This window comes from Mus musculus, chromosome X, assembly GCF_000001635.26.
Source record: "Mus musculus strain C57BL/6J chromosome X, GRCm38.p6 C57BL/6J".
In the NCBI taxonomy this organism is placed as follows: domain Eukaryota; kingdom Metazoa; phylum Chordata; class Mammalia; order Rodentia; family Muridae; genus Mus; species Mus musculus.
The window spans coordinates 28269728-28293877 of record NC_000086.7 but is presented as its reverse complement, the minus strand read 5'-3'; the positions used below and the strand labels follow the sequence as shown (position 1 = coordinate 28293877).

At 37.0% G+C, this 24150-nt stretch overlaps 1 protein-coding gene across 1 annotated transcript; it reads left to right on the top strand.

Moving 5' to 3' along the window:
• Nucleotides 1–245: 245 nt before the first annotated feature.
• Nucleotides 246–23168, top strand: Gm4836 (predicted gene 4836). Its single transcript, NM_009529.3, has 9 exons — nt 246–382; nt 1851–1973; nt 7582–7648; nt 8188–8222; nt 11347–11472; nt 11785–11848; nt 20046–20127; nt 22577–22675; nt 22995–23168. The coding sequence occupies exons 2-9, from the start codon at nt 1877–1879 to the stop codon at nt 23061–23063; spliced, it is 639 nt and encodes a 212-aa protein (NP_033555.1). The 5' UTR covers nt 246–382; nt 1851–1876; the 3' UTR covers nt 23064–23168.
• The last annotated feature ends 982 nt before the right edge of the window (nt 23169–24150 follow it).

The following is a 24150-nucleotide window of genomic DNA, read 5'->3' as shown; positions in this document are numbered from 1 at the left end:
ATAAAGTAGTGCCGTTTGCAGTGTTTCATATGTTTCACATTTGTTCAAGTTTTTCAAGTATGTAAGGGCTTAAAACCTAGAAATTGTCTTAAAGCCAGTAGTAGCTCATTCCCACCTTCTGAAAACTCCCTTTGAAGCGATGGTGCCTGGTACTCCATGTACGCATGAGCAGGATATATTCAGCCAATCAGCACAGACCTGATTTCTCCAGCTTGCATCACAAAGGGTCCTCAGAATCCTCAGTCCAGGAATCTCTGCTGACAACGGTTTTTTACCATTGAGGAGTTGAGCACGGAAGGGTGCAGTTGTGAAGGTGTTCACCTCTGAGATAACCTTTAAGTGATAATCGGCTCTGCTCAGGGTTGTTGGACAGTTAATCGAGGTATGACAGGGTGGGGCATATCAGGCCCAGGTGGCCACTAGGTGAGGGAATGCCTCATGATCGCCATTTCCTATGGCTTCTGATTGTTAACTGAAGGTGGAGGACCATATTCATGGCAGAGGATTGAACAGGTCAGGGCCTTAGAAGATTGTGAACCCTTGGAGGACACAATCATGGGGCCTTGGGATAGGATCAGAGAGCTGGCTGCAGGATTGTGGGTCGGGGGAGCATGGGGCTGTGAGTGAGGAGCCTTGGCGCTTGTCCTGTGTGCTGTAAGGAGCCTTAGGGTCCAACTTGGCGCTTGCCCTGTGTGCTGTCCCGGATCCAATTAAAACACACTGAGGATTCCTCCCTCTTCATTGTCTTCTCTACGGTGTGTTCCTTTGGTATAGACTGTATGGACATTGCAGAGAGGGGAGTGGCGTAGGAAGAATGAATGAAAAGAAGAAGAGGAGACATTACAAGAGATTAATAAGTAATCTGGGAAGGATTCTGAACAGGGATCCTCCTGTCTAATCGCCCATGTATTGGGATTAAAGACTTGGACCACCAAGTTCAGCTTTTTCTCTCAGTTTTAGTTCTGTAGGATGGGATCTTCCTTTGTAGCTCAGACTGGTCTGGCTTGGGCTGGCCTTTAACTTATAATCTTCAGATGTTTGAAATCCTCGGCTTCCCCCAATCCCAAATTTCTCCAATATAAGGATTTTCTGTGTGGGTAGTGGTGGTGAGTGTTTGTTGTAGACTGAGCATTGGGTCTTCTTGACATGAATATATAGTTACCATGTTCATCATCTTTCTGGATAGTACTATGAATTTACTTTAAAACTGAGATATACTGAAAATCAGAATTGCTGATGTTTTGTTTAAAAAGAATCTTTGGGAGATAGTACCAAAATTCAGATGCCTCAAAGTTTAAATGCAAACACATTTTGCTCATCATTTTTGGTGAGAAAGGGAGGACTCACGTATTAAAGGCTGGCCTGTTTTTGCCTTTTTTAAACTGAGAAATGACAGATTGTTAACTTGGGTTCTAAAGAAGGATTTAAAATAAGTAAGTTAAAGAAGATTTTAAAACAAAGTTGGGAGGGAGAGGGACATGATAAATGGGATACATGAAGGAAATTTTAAGGGGAAGCATATATATATATATATATATATATATATATATATATATATATATATATGTGTGTGTGTGTGTGTGTGTGTGTGTGTATACATATACACATACACACACACACATACACATGTACACGTGTGACCATATTGAATATGTATGCAAAACTCTCTGATAAAAACAAATTATTAAAAATATAAGTGTTAAAAAACAAAAGAAACAATCTTTCAATGAGCTAAGATAATTATATAATTATTTGACTTTTTGACATTTTTAACTATTTAAATGATACCTTTGGATTTAGATAACTACATTTTTTTCTTTTTTCCTTTTTATTTTTATTTTTTAACTAAGAAGACAACTGAGCGCTTAAGAGAAAAATGTCTATTAAGAAACTGTGGGTGATACCAAAGGATGGTTACTTATTACTTCTTGACTATGATTCAGATGAAGAAGAAGAGCAGGCTCATTCTGAAGGTATCCAGTCTTCAGTATTGATTGTGTCCTGAAGTTCATTAGACCTTTCCCAACTCACCTGCAATGGAAGAAGTCTTTTCTAAGTTTTCATATACTTCATTTCTAATTTTACCTATATCTATATATTCCTATACCTGAGTTTTAGCAGTGCATATACCTACTCTTGGCACTGTAGACATAATATGTTGAGAAACGATAACTTGCTATGATTTTACCCCAGAAAAAGACATGAACGTTGTTCCTATATGTTAGCAAAACATGAATTTATTTCATAATATCTGCAAATAAATTATTTCATTCCTTTTTTCTATTGTATATTTTCTTTATTTACATTTCAAATATTATCCCCTTTTCTATTTCCCCTCTGCAAATCCCCTCTCCTCTTACCTCTCCCCCTGCCCCCAACACACCCACCCCCAATTCCTGGCCCAGGCATTCCTTAATACTGGGGCATAGGACCTTTACAGTACCAAGGGTCTCTCCTCCCGTTGATGACATACTAGGCCATCCTCTCCTACATATGCAGCTGGAGCCATAAGTCCCACCATCTGTTTTATTTGATTGGTGCTTTAGTCCCAGGGAACTCTGGGGGTACTGGTTAGTTCATATTGTTCATCCTCCTATGGAGCAGCAAACCCCTTATGATCCTTGGGAACTTTCTCTAGCTCCATCATTGGGGACCCTGTGCTCAGTACAATGGATGTCTGTGAGCATTCACTTCTGTATTCGTCAGGCACTGACAGATCCTCTCAGGAGACAGCTATATCAGTCTCCTGTCCCCAAGCTCTCGTTGGCATCTGCCATAGTGTCTGGGTTTGTTGATTATTTATTGGATTGATCCCTGAGTGAGGCAGTCTCTGGATTCATTCAGTCTCAGCTGCAAACTTTGTCTCTATAACTCCTTCCATGGACATTTTGTTTCCCATTCTAAGAAGGAATGACGTATCCACACTTTGGTCTTCCTTCTTCTTGAGTTTCATGGGTTTTGCAGATTGTATCTTGGTTATTCTGAGCTTCTGGGATAATATCCACTTATCAGTGAATGCATATCATGTGTGTTCTTTTGTGATTGGGTTATCTCCCTTAGGAAGATATCATCCAGATCCATCCATTTGTCTAAGAATTTCATGAATTCATTGTTTTTAATAGCTGTGTAGTATTTCATTATGTAAATGTACCACATTTTCTGTATCCATTCCACTGAAGAGGGACATCTGGGTTGTTTTCAGCTTCTTGCTATTATAAATAAGGATGCTATGAACATAGTGAAGCATGTCATTATTACAAGTTGGAATATCTTCTGAGAATATGCCCAGGGAGGAGTATTGCTGGATCTTCCAGTAGAACTATGTCCAATTTTCTGAGGAAACACCAGACTGACTTCCAGAGTGGTTTTACCAGCTTGCAATCTCACCAGCAATGGAGGAGTGTTCCTATTTCACCACATTCTCGCCAGCATCTGCTGTCATCTGAGTTTTAGATCTGAGCCATTCTGACTGGTATGAGGTGGAATCTCAGGTTTATTTTGACATGCACTTCCCTGATAATTAAGGATGATGAACATTTTTAGGTGCTTCTCAGCCATTCGGTTTTCCTTAGTTGAGAATTCTTTGTTTATCTCTGTCCCCATTTTTTAATGGGGTTATTTGATTTTCTGGAGTCCAGATTCTTGAGCTCTTTATATATATTGGATATTAGTCCCCATCTGATTTAGGATTGGTAAAGATTTTTTTCCCATCTATTGGTTGCTGTTTTGTCCTATTGACAGTGTCCTTTGACTTATAGAAGCTTTGCAATTTTATAAGGTCACATTTGTCTATTCTTAATCTTACAGCACAAGCCATTGCTGTTCTGTTCAGGAATTTTTCCCTTGTGCCCATGTCTTCGAAGCTCTTCCCCACTTCCTCCTCTATAAGTTTCAGTGTCTCTGGTTTTATGTGGAGTTCCTTGATCTACCTAGACTTGAGCATTGTACAATGAGATGAAAATAGATCAATTTGCATTCTTCTACATGCTAACTGCCAATTGAGCCAGCACCATTTGTTGAAAATGTTGTCTTTTTTTCCACTGGATGGTTTTTGCTCCTTTGTCAATGATCAAGTGACAATAGGTGTGTGGGTTCATTTCTGTGTCTTCAGTTCTATTCCATTTATCTACCTGTCTATCAGTATACCTGTACCATGCAGTTTTTATCACAATTGCTCTATAGTACAGCTTGAGATCAGGCACGGTGATTCCAGGAGAGATTCTTTTATTGTTGAGAATAGTTTTTGTATCCTAGGTTTTGTTCTTATTCCAGATGAATTTGCAAATAGCCCTTTCTAACTCAGTTAAGAATTGTGTTGGAATTTTCGTGGGGATTGCATTAAATCTTTATATTGCTTTCGGCAAGATAGCCATTTTTACTACATTAATCCTGCCAATCAATGAGCATGGGAAATCTTTCCAACTTCTGAGATTTTCTTTGATTTTTCTTCAGAGACTTGACATTTTTATCATACAGATCCTTCTTTCACTTACTCAGTTAGAGTCACACCAACGTATTTTATATTATTTGTGACTATTGTGAAGGGTGTTGTTTCCCTAATTTCTATTTCATCCTGTTTATTCTTTTTGTAGAGAAAGGCCACCGATATGTTTGAGTTAATTTTGTATTCAGCTACTGCACTGAAGCTGTGTATCAGATTTAGGATTTCTCTGGTGTAATTTTTGGGGTCACTTATATATACTATCATATCTTCTGGAAATAGTGAGATTTTGCCTTCTACCTTTCCAATTTGTATTCATTTGTTCTCCTTTTGTTGTCTAATTGCTCTGACTAGGACTTCAAGTACTATGTTGAATAGGTAGGGAGAAAGTGGGCAGCCTTGTTTAGTCCCTGATTTTAGCGGGATTGCCTCCAGTTTCTCACCATTTAGTTTGATGTTGGCTACTGGTTTGCTGTCTACTGCTTTTATTATGTTTAGGTATAGGCTTTGAATTCCTGATCTATCCTGGACTTTTACTATGAATGGGTGCTGTATTTTGTCAAATGTTTTCTCAGCATCTAATGAAATGATCATGTGATTTTTGTCTTTGAGTTTGTTTCTATAGTGGATTAAGTTGATGGATTTCTGTATATTAAACCATCCCTCATCACAGGGATCAAGTGTACTTGATCATGATGGATGATCATTTTTATGTATTCTTGGATTCAGTTTGCAAGGCTTTTATTGAATATTTTTGCATCAATTTTCATAAGGGAAATTGGTCTGAAGTTTCCTTTCTTCATTGGATCTTTGTATGGTTTGAGTATAATTTTAATTCTGGCTTCATAGAACAAATTGAATAATGTTCCTTCTCTTTAGATTTTGCATAATGGTTTGAAGAGTATTGGTATTAGGTCTTCATGAAGATCTGATAGAATTCTTTACTAAACCCATCAGATCCTGGGCTTTTTTGTTTGGGAGACTATTAATGACTGCTTCTATTTCTTTAGGTGTTATGGGAGTATTTCTAGGGTTTATCTGATCCTGAATTATATTTGGTACCTGATATCTGTCTAGAAATGTGTCCATTTCATCCAGATTTTCCAGTTTTGTTGAGTATAGGTTTTTGTAGTAGGATCTGATGATTTTTTGGATATCCTAAGTTTCTGTTGTTATGTCTCCCTTTTCATTTCTGGTTTTGTTAATTAGGATGATGTCTCGGTTTCCTTTAGTGAGTCTGGCTAAGGGTTTACCTATCATGTTGATTTTCTCAAACAACCAGCTCCTGGTTTGGTTGATTCTTTGTATAGTTCCTTTGTTTCCAATTGGTTGATTTCATTCCTGAGTTTGATTGTTTCCTGCCTTCTATTCCTCTTGTGAGAATTTGCTTCCTTTTGTTCTAGAGCTTTTAGTTGTGCTGTCAAGCTGCTCCTGCATCCTCTATCCTGTTTCTTTTTAGAGGCATTCAGAGCTGTGAATTTTAGTCTTATTACTGTTTCCATTGTGTACCATATGTCTGGTTATGTTGTAGCTTCATTTTCATTAAACTCTAAAAAGTCTTTAATTTCCTTCTTTATTCCTTCCTTGACCAAGTTATCATTGAGTAGGTTGTTGTTCACCTTCCACATATATGTGGATTTTCTATTATTTATATTATTATGGAAGATCAGCATTAGTCTGTGGTGATCTGATAGGATGCATGGGATTATTTCAATATTTTTATATCTGTTGAGGCATGTTTTGTGACTGATTATATGGTCAGTTTTGGAGAAGGCCTCATGAGGTACTGAGAAGAAGGGATATCCTTTCGATTTAGGATACAGTGTTCTATAGATATCAACTAAATCCATTTGTTTCATAACTCCTGTTGGTTTCACTGTGTCTGTTTTTAGTTTTTGTTTCCAGGATGTGTCCATTAATGAGAGACGGGTTTGGAAGTCTTCCACTATTATAGTGTGCAGTGCAATGTGTATTTTGAGGTTTACTAAAGTTTCTTTTATGAATGTGGCTGCCCTTGCATTTGGAGCATAGATGTTCAGAATTGGGAGTTCCTCTTGGTAAATTTAATTTTGATGAATATGAAGTGTTCCTCCTTGTCTTTTTTGATAACTTTGGGTTGAAAGTCAATTTTATTTGATATTAGAATGCCTACTCCAGCCTGTTTCTTGTGACCATCTGCTTGGAAAATTGTTTTCTAGACTTTTACTCTGAGGTAATATCTGTCTTTGTCTGTGAGGTTTGTTTCTTATATGAAACAAAATGCTGGGTCATGCTTACACATTAAGTCTTTTAGTCTATGTCTTTTTATTGTGGATTTGAGTCCACTGATATTAAGAGATATTAAGAAAAAGTCGTTGTTGGTTCCTGTTATATTTGTTTTTAGAAATGGAATTTTGTTCATGTGGCCATCTTCTTTTAGTTTTGCTGCAAGATTACTTTCTTGCTTTTTCTAGAATGTAATTTCCCTCCTTGTTTTGGTGTTTTCCCTTCATTATCCTTTGAAGGGCATGATTTGTTGGAAGATATTGTGTAATTTTGGTTTTGTCATAGAATACCTTGGTTTCACCATCTATGGTAAAAGAGTTTTACTGTTTATAGTAGCCTTGGCTGGCATTTGTGCTCTCTTAGGGTCTGTATGTCAACTGTCCTGGATCATCTGGCTTTCATAGTCTCTGGGGAGAAGTTAGGTGAAATTCTGATAGGTCTGCCTTTATATGTTACTTGAACTGTTTTCCCTTACTGCTTTTAATATTCTCTTTTTTGTGTGCATTTGGTGTTTTGATTATTATGTGATGGCAGGAATGTCTTTTGTGGTCTAAAGTATTTGGGGATCTGTAGGCTTCTTTTATGTTCATGGGCATCTCTTTCTTTAGGTTAGGGAAGTTTTCTTCTATAATTTTGTTGAAGATATTCACTGGCCCTTTAAGTCTGAAATCTTACTTCTCATCTATACCTATTATCCTTAAGTTTTGTTTTCTCCTTGTATCCTCAATAACCTTGATGTAATTATTTCATTTATAAAACTGTTTGAAAAACTCACGTGGGCAGTTTTTCCAGAGAAATGCAAATTGAAAATACTTTATTAACTATTACTTATATAGCATACTTTCAAATGTTTCCATTTTCTATTGTCAATATAGTAAAGAGGCCAGCATTTGGCAAACATGAGAATATGCCGCCTCACGTAGAAGCAGATGAAGATATAAGGTAATATTTTCAATTTTTCCCAGTTCAATAGAGTACTTCAAAAGTAGTGTTTGTGATCCCTTCACTGGAGGAGTAGATTCAGGAAAATCAACAATTCATGGTCAGATGCAGCTATATATTGAGTTCAAGCCCAGCTTGGGGTCCTTAAGTCCTTGTCATCACAAACACATAGCAACTAGGACAATATACCCACCTGCATGGGATCTTCCCAGATATACACACAAACAAAAGGAGAAACATAATAAAAATAAGAGGGGGACCATCTGGGAAGAAGAAGGGTCTCAGCAAGTGTGGGAGAGTTATGAATAAACTACTGTGTGTTGTAAATGTATGAATTGTTAAAAGTAAATAATTCAGGTTCACTTTGGTTGTCTGCCATGTATTTTATATGCAAATGACATTTGTTCCAAACCAAACATTATATATTTATTCTAAATAATTAAAAGAAGTTCCTGTGTAAAGTTTTTTGTGTGCTAGGCAAATGCTCTACCAGTCCACTATATTTCTAGCTTTAAAATTTTATTGTCCTTTCTTCACAGAGATGAACAAGACAGTATGTTGGATAAATCTGGAGGTAGGTGTTTTTGGAGATATTTGCCTGTTGTTTGAAGAGGACATAAGATGGCATCAGATCTCTATAAACCCTACAGCATAAGAGGATAATTTTAGGTTTCACAGTAATTGTAGTTTTCTTTAAAACACATACAGATGACTACTCACCCAACATTCAGAAACAAAGATTAGCTGAAGGTGTACCTCAGTGGTACAGCACCATGTAATAGCTATGAGTTTCATCTTCAGTGGTGAAAAAACAAAACAAAACCCAACCAACACACGAAATTAACAAAACACCCACCAAACAAACAAAACACAGCAATAAGCCTAGCAAATGAAATGTTAGTTTTCCCAGTTTGCCCAATTAACTGTAAAGTGAGCAAGAAATGCAATTGGCTATTATAAGGAAACAAACAAAACCAGCATTAAGCATTTTAGGAACCTAAATTTAGGCATGATTAGAGAAATACACCCCCCCCCCCAAAAAAAAAGACAGTGGCTACAGCAACATAACAAACCTTGCAGAGTGGCTAGAATTATGGCTCACTTGGTAAAGTGCTTTCCTTGAAAATATATGGACTTAAGGTGGGGACCTAGAATCCACTTTAAAAATGCAGGCTGCAGTCCAGTGCTGAGTAGGTAGAGATAGCTAGCTGGCTAGCCAGGCTAGTGACGTTGGTGAGCTGCAGATTCAGAGACACCCTGTCTCTGAAGATTTAAGTTGGATCAGGCAGTGGTGGCGCATGCCTTTAATCCCAGCGTTTGGGAGGCAGAAGCAGGGGATTTCTATGTTTGAGGCAACCCTGGTCTACAGGTTGAGTTCTAGGTCAACCAGGGCTATACGGAGAAACCCTGTCTGGAAAAACAAACAAACAAAAAATGTAAGTTGGAATATGATTGAGAATAAAGCCTTCTTCTGCACACATATACTGAAATGTATACACATCATTTTTGCTGAATCTCTTTTTATGATTTACAGAATCCTTTAAAATTATGTTTTTTTTCTTTTTCTGGAAATAGACAATATTAGGAAAGTGTCATATTTCTATAATCTCCACTGTATATTAAAAATAAACATCTATCGAGAGAAATGATCCAGCATACCTTAAAACACACACAGGACAGGGATGGAAAGATAGCTTTCAAATTAAGACCACTTGTTGCTCGAAAACCAAGGTTTAGTTCCTAGGACCCATATAATGGCTCACAACCATTTGTAATTCTAGATCCAGGGGAATTGGCATCCTATTCTAGTTTCTATGAGCACCAGACATGCATGTTGAACAAATACAAACATGCAAAAGCACGTTAGTTAAATAAATAAAACAAATCCGAAATACACATAACAGCCCCTTCAACTGAAACAAAGTAGGAGAGTCTTCTTTAGGGTTCATTTTATTTTAAGTTTCAAGTTAGTATTGCAAACTTGGAAAATGGAAAACTTCTGGGTAGTAGTGGCAGCTAAAATACTATCTCTTATTTGCTGCTTGGATGACAGATGACTGATAGAGCCTCTCTCACTTTAGTAAGCATGTGCAAACACGGCCAATCAGCAAGGGGCTTGGCTGAGATTGTTTTCCAGCTGCCCAATCCCTGTTACCCAGTATGCTTTGTGGTGGCCACGAAGCTGAGTTCTTGAGGAAGGGAAGTTTCTTGAGGAAGCATGGTAGGGGGAAGTCTCTGTGGAGGTAGTCAGTGACCTGTTAAAAGATGGTTAATAATGGTTCAGGTGGGGGTCCGGGTGGGGTGAAGGTGGCGGGGCGGAGGTGTTACTTCCAGAGTAAGGAGAGGAGGTGACCCTCCCTGGACTCCGGATAGCACTGCTGCTGGGTTCACAATCGACTTTACCCACTTAGACCTCTGCGGTGAAAAACGGAGAACTTCACTAAGGGCAGGAGTTTGAAAAGCCTAGCATCTAGCAGAAAGCAGGAAGGCCATGGAATTGGAGACCCTGAAAGTCTTCCTTGGGCCTGGGGATGTGAAGTGTGAGTAAACTGGAGGTCAGTTAGTGGCAGAAACAGACTAGAACCTTTTCTGTGCTGCTGCTACCCGACAGAAATTCATTAAAAACAAACTGAAGACGAGTCTTCATTTTCTTCTACCTGGTGTTGAAAGGCCAGATTGCCGAAATTTGTATATATATAGGATCCAAACGGCCTCAAAATCCCGAGGCTCCTCTCAGCCTCTGAAGTGCTGGAACTTCAGACATACTTCAGGCCAGGCTGTGTTTATTTATGTGTTGTTTTGGTTTAGGGAAGTAAGCTCTAACTCTGTATCTCAGGAGTGTCTGAAACCTCATGTGCAGCTTGAACTGGCCTCGAAACTGAAGTCCTCAGCCTTACAAATGTACTGGGACCTGAGGAAACATACTTGTTTTATTTTTTACTTTTAAAATTTGTGGGGGTTTTTCATAGTTGAAGATTGAACCCAGAGCTTCTTGCTGTAGCAGTGAAATATATGTCCAGCCAGACAGAACTTTATAATTTAGATTTGTATTTCGATGAAAAAGATTGAGGAGCTTGGTTGTGATAATAGCAACTATGATTTTATTTGGAGATTGAGATGCAGACACATTTGCTCTAACTTATCAAAAACCTTGCAGGAATGGGACCAACATGCAGATCCTCCTATGTTTAGATATAAACCCACATGAAGTCACAGTTAAAGCCATCATAGTGTGTGTGTGTGTGTGTGTGTGTGTGTGTGTGTGTGTCTGTGTGTGTGTGTGTGTAAAAGAGAAAGAGAGAGAGAGAGAGAGAGAGAGAGAGAGAGAGAGAGAGAGAGAGAGAGAGAGAGTTTTAAACTAAAAAATAACAAACCTCTATTCTTTTATAGTAAGGAAGACCAAGATACTTTATTCAACTTAAATAATTCTTTTTAAAAATGTGTACATATTAAAGTTAAGGTTATTAATGGCTATCTTTGAAGCCAACTATTGTGTTCCATGTTTAAATACTAAAGTCTTTAGTATTAAATCAGAGGGTAATAGAAATATGGTTTTATCTTTAAACTCTTCATGCAATTATGAAGTGCTGTTTTTGTAAAAATCATTCCTTAATGTTATTTTATATTTCAATTTTATTAGTTTAAGTGATTTTTTATTCAAAAGGCTTGAGAAAATTTCTTTTTTTATTTTAAATCAGAAAACGTAAGTTTCTCAGAGGAATGGCAGCGTTTTGCACGTTCTGTAGAGACACCAATGGAAAACTGGAATTTGTTAAGTGGTGAACAGCAAGTTAGGAATGCTTCAGAATTGGACCTTATGGAAGGTACCAGATATTTAATGATGGGCATTGATGTTACACTTCCTTTTTTTCTCAGTTGTTCTTCTTAGGCTTGTAAAGGAGATCAAAAATCTCATATTGTATCTCTCGTCTTTAATCACAACATATAAATAAATAGCTTAAAACATATTTTTAGATGACAATTAGACATTACTTGATTTTGTTTAACTTCTAGGCAAATAATAGATCTGCTTTAAAACCTAATGTTGGCACTATGCCTGAATGATCACAAAGTATTTCATTAAAATTTGCAAAATAACATAATTGTTTTAATATCTTGTTTTATTACGAACCCAGTACAGAATCCAGTAACTCATGATGATGGGAATGCAAATCCTGAAGAAGTAGTTGGAGATACACGGTAATATGTTCAAACTTACTATTTCCTTCTTAGTGTAAGTACTTCCAGAAAAGTTTAATTGATTGTATAGCAAGTAATGTATATTAATAATTGAAATATGATATATACTATAAACAATATTTCTATAAGATTAATCCTTAATTTGAATGGTTTTCTTGGAGGCTGTAATGTTGTGGGTCAAACTCTCATCGTCCTGCTTGTAGGACAAAAGCTGAGCAATCAAACAGTATCCCCAGCATCCTTACTTTGTAAAGCTTTAATTACTTCACAGATCTCCAGTACAAAATATACTGGGAAATTTTGAAGGTACATTTTTGGATATATAATTTGTTTAAAACTATATAGTATTAACATAATTTATATATTAGATAATATTGATTAATATACTATATGACATCTTAATGACTTATTTATATGTAGTATTTTGTGAATATTTTTATTTTAATTTAATTTATTTATTATGTGATAATATCTTTATTTACATTTCAAATAATAGCCCTTTCCTGGTTTCACCCCAGAAACTCCCTATTCCATTACCCCTCCCTGTGATACTATGAGGGTGTTCGCCCACCCACCCACTCCCACTTCCCCACCCTCGCATGTGCATACACTGGGGCATTGAACCTTCACAGGACCAAGGACCTCTCCTCCCACTGATGTCTGACAAGGCCATCTTCTGCTATATATGCACTGGAGCCATGATACCCCCTCTTTTGTTGATGGCTTAGTCCCTGGGTGCTCTGGGAGGTCTGGTTCATTCATATTGTTGTTCTTCCTATAAGGTTGCAAACCCCTTCAAATCCTTCAGTCCTTCCTCTAACTCCTCCACTGGGAACCCTATGATCAGTCTGATGGTTGGCTGTGAGCATCAGCCTCTGTTCTTGCCAAGCTCTGAAAGAGCCTCTCAGGAGAAAGTCATATTAGGCTCCTGTCAGCAAGCACTTGTTGGCATCCACAATCGTGACTGGGTTTGGTGTCTGCATATGGGATGGATACACAGTTTGGGCAGACTCTAGATGGTCATTCCTTCAGTCTCTGCTCTGTACTTTATCTCCATGTTTCCTCCCAGGAGTATTTTGTTCCCCATTCTAAGAAGGACTGAAACACGCACACTTTTGTCTTCCTTCTTCTTGAGCTTCATGTGGTCTGTGGATTACATTTTGGGTATTCTGAGCTTTTAGACTAATATCCACTTATCAGTGAGTGCATACCATGTTTGTTCTATTGGGATTGGGTTACCTCACACAGGATTATATATTTTAGATCCATCCATTTGCCTGTGAATTTCATGAAGTACTTGTATCTGTACCATTACCATACATTTTTATCATTATTTCTCTATAATACAGCTTGAGGTCGGGAATGATTCCCCCTGAAGTTCTTTTATTGTTGAGAATAGTTTTTTGATATACTGGATTTCTATTATTCCAAATGATTTTTCAAATTACTCTTTCTATTTCTATGAAGAATTGAGTTTAAATTTTGATGGAGATTGCATTGAATCTGTTGATTGCTTTTGGCAAGATGGCCATTTTTACTAAATTAATTGTGCCAATCTATGAGCATGGGAGATCTTTCCATCTTTTGAGATTTTCAATTTCTTTCTTCAGGGACTTGAAGTTCTTATCATACAGATCTTTCACTTGCTTGGTTCGAGTCACACCAAGGTATTATAATTTGTGACTATTGTGAAGGGTGTTGTATCCATAATTTCTTTTTCAGCCTGTTTATCCTTTGAGTAGAGGAAAGCTACTGATTTGCTTGAGTTAATTTTACATCCAACCACTTTGCTGAATTTGTTTATCAGGTTTAGGAGTTCTCTGTTGGAATTTTGGGGGTCACTTACATATACTATCATATCATCTGCAAATAGTGATATTTTGAATTCTTCCTTTCCAATTTTTATCCCTTTGACCTCTTTTTGTTATATAGTTGCTATGGATATAACTTCTAGTACTATAAAATTCTACTATATTATATACTACTGTGAATAGGTAGGAAGAGAGTGGTCTTGTCTTGTCTGATATTAGTGGGATTGCATCAAGTTTCTCTCCATTTAATTTGATGTTGGATACTGGTTTGCTCTATATTGCTTTTACTATGTTTAGGTATGGGCCTTGACTTGATCTTTCCAAGAATTTTATCATGAAGAGTTATTGAATTTTTGCAAATGATTTCTCAGCATCTAATGAGATAATACTGTTTTTTTTTCCTCAAGATTTTTTACATAGTGGATTACGCTGATGGATTCCCATATATTGAACCATCCCTGTATCCCTGGGATGAAGAACACTTGATCATGAAGGATGATCATATTAACATGTTCTTGGATTAGGTTTACCAGAATTTTATTGAGTATTTTTGCATCAATATTCATAAGTGAAACTGGTCTCAAGTTCCCTTTCTTCATTTGGGTCTTTGTATGTTTTGGGTATAAGTGTAATTGTGGCTTCATAGAAAATTGAATAGTGTTCCTTCTCTTTTGATTTTGCATAAAAGTTTGAAGAGTATTGGTATTAGGTCTTCCTTGAAGGTCTGATAGAATTCTGTACTAAACCCATCTGATCCTGGGCTTTTATTTTTTGTGAGGGGGTTGGGAGCCTATTAGTGACTGCTTCTATTTCTTTAGGGGTTATAGGAGTGTTTACAGGGTCTATTTGATCCTGATTTAAATTGGTACCTGATATCTGTCTAGACAGTTGTCCATTTCATCCAAATTTTCCAGTTTTGTTAAGTATAGGCTCTTATAGTAGGATCTGATGATTTTGGGGGGGGGGGTTCCTAAGTTTCTGTTGTTATGTCTCTCTTTTCATTTCTGGTTTTGTTAATTTGGATACTGACTCTGTGCCCTCTCTTTAGTCTGCCTAAGGGTTTATCTATTTTGTTGATTTTCTCAAAGAACCAGCTCCTGGTTTGGTTGATTCTTTGTATAGTTCTTTTTGTTTCCACTTGTTTGATTTCAGCCCTGAGTTTGATTATTTCCTGCCTTCTACTCCTCTTGGGTGAATTTGATTCCTTTCGTTCTAGAGCTTTTAACTGTGCTGCCAGGCTGCTAGTGTATGTTCTCTCCAGTTTCTTTTTTGGAGGCACTCAGAGGTATTAGTTTTTCTCTTAGGAATGCTTTCATTGTGTCCCATAAGTTTGGATATGTTGTAGCTTCATTTTCATTAAACTCTAAAAGTCTTTAATTTCTTCCATGACCGAGTTATCGTTGATTAGACTGTTGTTCACCTACCACGTGTATATATATGGGTTTTCTATTATTTATATTTTTATTGTTATTATTATTATTATTATTATTTGGGGGGTTAAGACAGGGTTTTTCTGTGTATCCGTGGCTGTCCTGGAACTCACTTTGTAGACCAGGCTGGACTTGAACTCAGAAATCCACCTGCCTCAGTGTCCCGAGTGCTGGGATTAACGGCATGTGCCCCCATGCCTGGCTTATTTCTATTATTATTGAAGATAAGCCTTAGTCCGTGGTGACTTGATAGGATGCATGGGATTATTTAAATATTTTATATCTGTTGAAGCCTGTTTTGTGACCCATTATATGGTCAGTATTGGAGAAGGCATCATGAGGTGTTGAGAAGAAGGCACATTCTTTTGTTTTATGATAAAATGTTCTATGATATCTATAGATATAGATATCTGTTAAAACCATTTGTTTCATAACTTCTGTTAGTTTCACAGTGTCTCTGTTTTGTTACTGTTTCCAGGATCTGTCCGTTGCTGAGAGTGGGGTGTTGAAGTTTCCCACTATTATTATGTAGGGTACAATATATACTTTGAGCTTTAGTAAAGTTTCATTTATGAATTTGGTTGCCCTTGCATTTGGAGCATGGATGTTCAGAATTGTGAGTTCATCTTTGTTGATTCACCCTTTGACAAGTATAGTGACAGTCCTTATCTTTAAAAAACAAAAACAAAAACAAAAACAAAACAATAACAAAAAAAACAATAACAAAAACCTTTTGGTTGTAAGTTGATTTTATTCCATAGTAGAATGGCTATTCCATCTTGTTTCCTGGAAATATTTGCTTGCAAAGTTTTTTCCAGACTTTTCCTCTGAGGTAGTGTCTGTCTTTGTCACTAAGGAGGGTTTCCTGTATGCAGCAAAATCCTGGGTTCTGTTTATGTATCCAGTCTATTACTCTATGTCTTTTATTGGGGAATTGAATCCATTGCTAAGAAGAAATATTAAAGACCAGTGACTGTTGGTTGTTTCCTGTTACTTTTGTTGTTTGAGGTGGAATTATGTTTATATTGCTATCTTCTTTGGGGTTTCTTGAAAGAAGATTTCTTTCTTGATTTTTGTATGGTGTAGTGTTTCCCTCCTTGTGTTGTAGTTCTCCATCTATTTTTTTGAAGGTTTGGATTCGTGGAAAGATATTGTGTGAATTTGATTTTATCATGGAATACTTTGGTTTCTCCATCTACGGTAATTGATAGTTTTGCTGGGTATAGTAGCCTGGGCTGGCATTTGTGTTCTCTCAGAGTCTATATAACATCTGTCCAGAATCTTCTGGCTTTTATAGTCTCTGGTGAGAAGTCTGGTGTATTTCTAACAGGTCTGCCTTTTTATGTTATTTGACTTTTTTCCCTTACTGCTTTTAATATTTTATCTTTAGTGCATTTGTTGTTCTGATTATTATGTGTCGGCAGGAATTTCTTTTCTGGTCCAGTTTATTTGGAGTTCTGTAGGCTTCTTGTATGTTCATGTGCATCTTTCTTTAGGTTTGGGAAGTTTTCTTCTATAATTTTGTTGAAGATATTTGCTGGCCCTTTGACTTGGGAATCTTCTCTCTCTTCTATACCTATTTTCCTTAGGTTTTGTTTTCTTATTGTGTCCTGGATTTCCTGGATGTTTAGGGTTAGGAGATTTTTGCATTTTGCATTTTCGTTCACTGTTGTGTCAATGTTTTCTATGGTATCTTCTGTACCTGAGATTCTCTATTCTATCTCTTGTATTCTGTTGGAGATGCTTGCATGTATGTCTCCTTGGTTTTCTTTCTCCAGGTTCATCTCTCTTTGTGAGTTTTTATTCTGTATTTCCATTTTTAGATCTAGATGGTATTTGTTCAATTCCTTCACCTGTTTGATTGTGTTTTCTTTAACTCTTTAAGGGATTTTTGTGTTTCCTCTTTAAGGGCTTCTAGCTGTTTTCCTGTATTTCTTTAATGGAACTATTTTTGTTCTTAAAGACCTCTATCATCATCATGAGATGTGATTTTGAATCTGAATCTTTCTTTTCCAATATGTTGAGGTATTCAAGACTTGCTCTGGTGGCCAAACTGGGTTATGATGATGCCGACTAGTCTTGGTTGCTATTGCTTATATTCTTGCACTTACCTCATGCCATCTCATTTTCTTTGGTGCTACCTTCCCTTGCTGTCTCTGTCTGGAGCCTGTCCCTCCTGTAATCCTAGTTGTGTCAGAACTCATAGGAGTCCAGCTGTCTCTGAGATCTTGGGATCCTGGGATCCTGATATTTTGGGGGTGTCTGAGCTCCTGGAAGTCATGCTGCCTCTTGGATCTTGAAATCCTGGTGTGACCAATCTCCTGAGATCCTGCTGTGTCAGAGCTCCTGGGGGTTAAACGTTTTCTTGGTGTTGCAAGATTTGGTGGGGTGCCAGAGCCCTAGGTTTTCTCTAGACACAGTTGCATACTGCAAGGAACCTGTGCCTCTGGCCGGGAGGATGATTTTGTTTCCCTGGTTCTTGTGGGGGTCCCAGATACACAGGTTGTTGGGAAAGATGTTGTGCCCTCAGCTGTGCTCTTCTGTCAGAACTCCAGTGTTCCTGGGTGTGTCTGATCTCCTGGGAGTCGAGCTTCCTCTGTGATCCTGTGATCTTGGGCATTTCAGAATACCTGGGAGTCATGCTCCCTATGGGTGTTTTAAGAGTGGGTGCAGAGCCAGTACCCCAGGTCTGATCCAAGTGCATTTTCAGACCAGAAGGAATCCATGCCACTGGCAAGGCAGGAGTTCCTGTGTCCCTGGATCCTTAGGGACTCAGTTACTCCTGATGTTGGGGCCATTCCTGTGATCCTGGTAGTGTTAGAGCACCTGGGATTTGAGCTTACTAGGGGTATTGTGGGACTAGGTCAGCACCCAAGATCTACTCATGACACGGACTCTTGCAAATATTTTTGATTTAGCATCATGGACTTATTTTTGCCTGTGGTACAGAAGTGAAAATGGTGCTTTTTCAACAGGTGTGACATTAATTAAACTTAATTTTAATTTTTTCGTATATTTGTGTCTGTGGTGCATATATACACATGTGGAGGGCAGAGGAGGATGTTGGGTTTTGCTCTATTTCTTTCCACCTTATTCCCGTAAGACCTGCTCTTTCACTGAACATGTAGCTAGATAAGCAGCCAGCAAGTCCTAGCAATTCTCACTCTGCCTACCACAGTGCTGCTATTGTAGAAGCAACCATCCATGGTTAGTTTTCCAAATGGGTACTAGAATCAAACTTGCGAACGTCCTCCTTTCACAGTAAATCCTATTTATTACTGAGGCATTTTCATAACTGCATTGAAGGGATTTTTAGAGGAAAAAAATGATGTAAACTTTTCTACATTCCATGTATTCAAAGCTAAGTGATATGTATACAAAATTCTGTACATGCAACAGTATTTCGTTGACCCAGTATTAATTTTATATTAAGTCAGTTTCTTTTCTAAAACTCCTCTGTGCTTTTCTTTATATGACACAATGGAAAAATGAATTCTTTAATATAACCCTTATTACTTATTTTTTTAAATTTTATTTTATGGGTATGTTTGTTTTGCTTGATTGTGTGTATGTACACAGCTTGTATGTCTTGTACCTGAGGAGGCCAGATGAAGGCATTGAATTCCCTGGAACTGGAGTTATAGGTTGTGAGCAACCTTGTGGATGCTGGGAATCCATTCTCACATCTCTGGAAGGGAACCAGTGCTCATAACTGATGAATCATCTCACCAAACCCCTCACTGGTTTTTATAAAATGAATTATGTAACTGAAAGTGAAAGACAAATTTACTAACCAGTGAGGGAATGAAACTCAGATCCCAAAGAATCTATTTTAAATTATATGTAATTGAATGTTGCATGAGCTTTCTTTGAGGATAATAATTTGTCTTTGATATATAGTCTCACTATGTATGTCAGGCTGGCTGGAATTTTCCTATGTAACCTATGTTGTCCTTTACACTGGAAATCTCCTGCTAAGCTTCCTAGACTAGGATCATAGACCCAAAACGTCTTACATGGCTTAAGAAACAAAGCTCTTAATACCTATTTTTCAGACATATTTGTGTATTAGTGTTTTGCTTACAGGTATATATGTGCACCACATATGTGCCTGTTTCCCATAGATATAAGATGATTATTTCAGACACCTTGGACCTGGAGTCACATAAAGAGAAAACACATGGAAACTTATATCAAAGATTCTTTCAAAAAAAAGCAACCAGAAATTAGAATGACTTTGGCAAACAAACAAATGGGAGAGGTAGAGTTGTTAGGTTTGTAGGGTCACATTTGTATCATTTTAAAAATTATATGTGGCTGAAGTTAAAAAAAAACATTACTGAACTTTTAGTAAAAATGTGCGTCTTTGATTTTGTCTAAGCAGTTAACCCTATAACTTCATGCCTTCAAGGAAACTAAATCTAAATCTTAGAAATCTGTGAAAATTTTTATTTTCTACTTTAAGTACCTGTTAATGAGATTTTAAAATTTGGTTTACATTCATTGTGGAAACACAGAAGTCTTGCACAAAATCTTAGAAATGTAATTTGTTGTTTATTATGTTTAACAATATGGAAAAAATCAATTACATATGCAGACAATTTGTATATTTTAATTGACTTATGTTTTGCACTAAGTCTTAACTGAATCAATATAGCAAAATAAATTAGACATTATATTTGATAGAAAATAATGAAAAAATACTTTGAAATACAATTAATTTTCTAAAATAAGATATATATGTATTAAAACTACTTTAATTTTTGAAAAGCTAAAACATAAAAGAAGACTTCTCTGATAATCTTTCAGGGAAAAAAAACTATAATGATTTCCCATTAGATAATATTTTACTGCTGTTTTTCTTTTTATAGTATGAAATGGTCAATTTAATTTGTTTTGAGTGTTCTTTTTCATATTGGTATGAAATGTGACTGCTTTTATTACTGTGCTTTACAGAAAGAAGATCAACAACAAATTGTGTGAGCAGAAGTTTGATATGGATATACAGAAATTCAATGAAGAACAAGAAAAATCAGTGGTTGGTATCATAACTAACTTTATAATTAACCTAGAATAACTAAGTATCAAGTAGGAATGGAGAAACTAGCCTTGTGTTGGGCACATGAAACGAAGTTAAGTTTCATTATCTATCTATCCTTGGTTCTGTTCTAGTCCTACTGAATTGTAAAGCAGAGAAGTATGATCACATACTATATCAATGAAAACCACTAGGTATTTTCTGGTAGACCCGATTATAAATTTTCAAGAGGCAGACTTTTGCTGAAAGATGAAGAGAGGATTACCAGTTTCTACAAAAGTAAGCACACTATGTCAGCCTCAGGTACAGTTGAAAGGAGAGAGAAAGCTTACTTACTGGTGTCATCTGGACTCTGTTGTTAATATTCGAAAGCCAACTCAAACTGGCAAATCAGTTCTTACAATCCTAAACTTAGTACAAATTTTGTAACAACAGTGGATAGAAACAACCTTTCTCAACAGCCCTGGCAGAATATTCCTGTGGAAGAATATCACCAAACTATTTTAGATCATCTCTCCATTACTGTACCAATGACTGTAGTCAGCACATAGTTTCCAAGTAATATCTGAGATGATGACCATATTAACTATTTTTTATTTGATTGGTTAATAGTTTGAGAAGTATTCAATTTGAAATGAACAGGAGATCCATTCCTGCCTGGGAAGGCATTGAGGAAGCCGCCATTATGAGTCAGTTCTGGAAAGAGATAGGGACTAAAGATAAAAAGTAAATGAATACTCCAATTGAAGGCAATTTTTAAACCTTGAACCCTGGATGAAATTTCAAGGGGGAGTAATCATCCATGTATATGAGGAGTCTAAAGACGGACTCCCAGAGTACTTCAATATTTGTAATTCTGCATGAGGTAGGGGTAGGGGGGTGAGAGTGAACCAGTAAGGGAAGAGAAAAATTGGTACAAATAAAACTACCATGAGTGAAGGAAAACATTTAAGGAAGAAAAGTTCACTAACTTTGTCATATGCTGCTAATGGGCCAAATAAAATAGATTTGCAGGGCTGGAAGATGGTTTATTTGGTAATCTTTCTCACTGTAGGCATGGAGACTCGAGTTTATATTCCCTGAGTAAGCATGCACGCACACACCTCCACCACCACCACTACCACCAACACCACCAACAACAAAACAAACTAGCAAAACTAAAAACAAACCACCACAACAATAAAAGTTGGTGTGGTGGTGAGCATTTTAGAACCACCAAACTCAGATTTAGTTCAGAGATAAGAAGATTCCCAGAGCTTCCTGGCCACCAGTTGTAGCCTAATGGATGAGCTCTAGGTTCATTGAGACCCTGTCTCCCAAACAGTGGGATGCAACCAAAGAAGACACCCAATATTAATCCTTTGTCTCCATATGTATGCACGTGTACATTTTTTAAAGGGAGACTTCACAAAGTGCAGGTCATTGTACTTAATCAGGATGATTTGAGTGGAAATGTGAGGTACAAAACTGATCACAGTGAATAAAGGACAAAATAGGAATCTAGTAGCACAATGAGAAAAGGTGGAAACGGCTTGTCTTAATTTTTTTAAATGCAAATTACCATGGTTGTCTGCCAACATAAAGAATACGAAGAGAAATTTATATTACTTCTTCCATGTGTTACTTGAGATTGGAACCTAGAGAAAACAAATCTACCACTAAACTTTGTCCCCAGACATCTTTTTACACTTTATTTCGAGGCAGGGTATCTTTAAGTGATCAAGACTATTCATGATCTTGTGATCATTCTAACTCAAACTTTATAAAAGTTAGTTTTATAGGCATTACACTGACAGCCAGCTAAAGTCATGAATTTAAAATAACAGTTACAATTGCTGAAACTCTTGACAATAGTTGAGAAAAGTGAAGATGTTGGACTTAGTAAAGAATAAGTATAAGGCATCCTTAAGAAAGGAAGAGAAAGTAGAAGACATGGCACATACACCTTAGGTGGGGACTAGATACAGAGATGAGGTAGTGAACCACCTCCTGGGATTACTTCTGCTAGTTAGAAAAAGGAGGCCACCATATGGTAAAAGCATTAACACTAGCTAGAGTTAAGCTTACAGGGCTAGGATTTTACCAAGTTCATGTTTACATGGTGCATGCCTATAAACTTAAGTACTTGAGAGGCTAAGGCCAGTCTCTGCAGCATGGCAAACAATTTCTCATAAAAAAAAAGTTTTATTAACCCACAATTGGTAGTATAATTGTATTTCATGTTACTTAAAAATATAAGTATATTTAGTCATAATAGTTGTTAAAATGTTAAATCACTTGGAAAACTATTCCTTTTACTTTTCATATGGAATTATTTTTGCTCACGTAAACATTTTAGTATTGGAAATACATTAAGTGGTTGGTTGTTAGCCTAGCATTCATGCTGCATGGCAGTAACAACAAAAATGAACAGAATTGTTACAGTAATGTTTTCCTTTTACATTTGTAGAACAATTATCAAAAAGAACAACAAGCATTAAAACTGTCCGAATGTAGTCAGAGTCCGACCATGGAAGCAATTGAAGACATGCATGAGAAGTCCATGGAGGTATGTTGCACATGGTCCATAAAATGTTCTTAGGAAACGAAATATGTTTTAGGAATCAAAAAGTTTAACTACTTGCTATTTTGAATTATTTCTTGCTGAAGTGACTGATATTATCTGTAAAATCCTAATGACTTTGTAGGAATTATTCAAGACATGAAATGATAAATTGGGAATTTGACCTCAGATGTACCTCATAGTTTATTAACACTATAATTATCCTGCTTAACTAAACATAGCACATCTATACATCATTTGCACAGAATCTTTCATATTTGTATCCTTGGGAGTTTCTTTAGTAAGAAGTGCTTTTCTGTTTTAGGGTTTGATGAACATGGAGACCAACAACTACGATATGCTTTTTGATGTAGATGGTGAAGAGACATTATGAAGCATACTCTGAAGTACTCTTCTCCTTTCCCATCTTCAGACTAATGAAGCATACATATTTCTCACTTGCGGGTACATTTGTAACCTAATAAAAAATTCACTAACATTTTTGTCTCCTATGAAACAGAGTTTGAAAGGCTCTTTAATCCTTGTAATTCTGATGATTCTAAGAATGAAGTTAACCCCCATGATTACAAAGTTAACTAGGAGGTATACCTTTAGAGTCAAAATAGAACTCCTTTATTTTTAAACATCTTTAATCATTTTCTTGTTTAAGTGTAAGAGCCTCTTTATATTAACTTCCAAACAAAATCTAAATGAATAAGTGAGTGGCAAATAGTCCTTTGTACCGAACTTCCACACACTAATGTAGTGAATTATTTAAAATTTATTCCTTAATCTTTTTTTAAAGTCCAGACTTTATCCCCCTCCTTGTCCACCCTCTGATTGTTCCACATCCCATACCTCCTTGCCTCATGCTCCCACACCCCCACTCCTCATCTCTAAGAGGATATCCCCACCATCCTACCCCCACCCCACCAGACCTCCCTACTCCCTGTGGCCTCAAGTCTCTTGAGAGTTAAATGCACCTTCTCTAACTGAGAACAGACCTGGCAGTCCTCTGCTGTATATGTGTTGGGGGCTTCATATCAGCTGGTGTATGCTGCCTTTTTGGCGGCTCAGTGTCTGAGAGATCCTGGGAGGTCCAGGTTATTTGAGACTGTTGGTCCTCCTCCTTCAACTCCTCTTCCTCAGCTTCTTCTAGCTTTTCCCTAATTCAACCACAGGGGTTCCCAGCTTCTGTCCATTGGTTGCATGTAAATTTCTGCATCTGACTCTTTCACCTGCTGGTTGGGTCTTTAAGAGGGCAGTCATGATAGGCCCATTTTTGTGAGCACACCATAGCATCAGTAATAGTGTCAGGCCTTGATGCCTCTTATTGAGCTGGATCCCAATTTGCGCCTGTCACTGGATCCCCTTTTCCTTAGGTTTTTCTCCATTTTTTTCCAGTAGTTCTTTCAGACAGAAACAATTCTGGGTTAGAGCTTTTGACTGTGGGATGGCAACCCCATCTTTCCACTTGATGT

Coding starts and splice junctions, on each gene's coding strand:
- Gm4836 (NM_009529.3), top strand. CDS start 1,877: ATGTCTATTAAGAAACTGTGGGTGATACCAAAGGATGGTTACTTATTA. Junction 7,649..8,187: donor GAAGCAGATGAAGATATAAG/GTAATATTTTCA, acceptor CTTTCTTCACAG/AGATGAACAAGACAGTATGT. Junction 22,676..22,994: donor TGCATGAGAAGTCCATGGAG/GTATGTTGCACA, acceptor TTTCTGTTTTAG/GGTTTGATGAACATGGAGAC.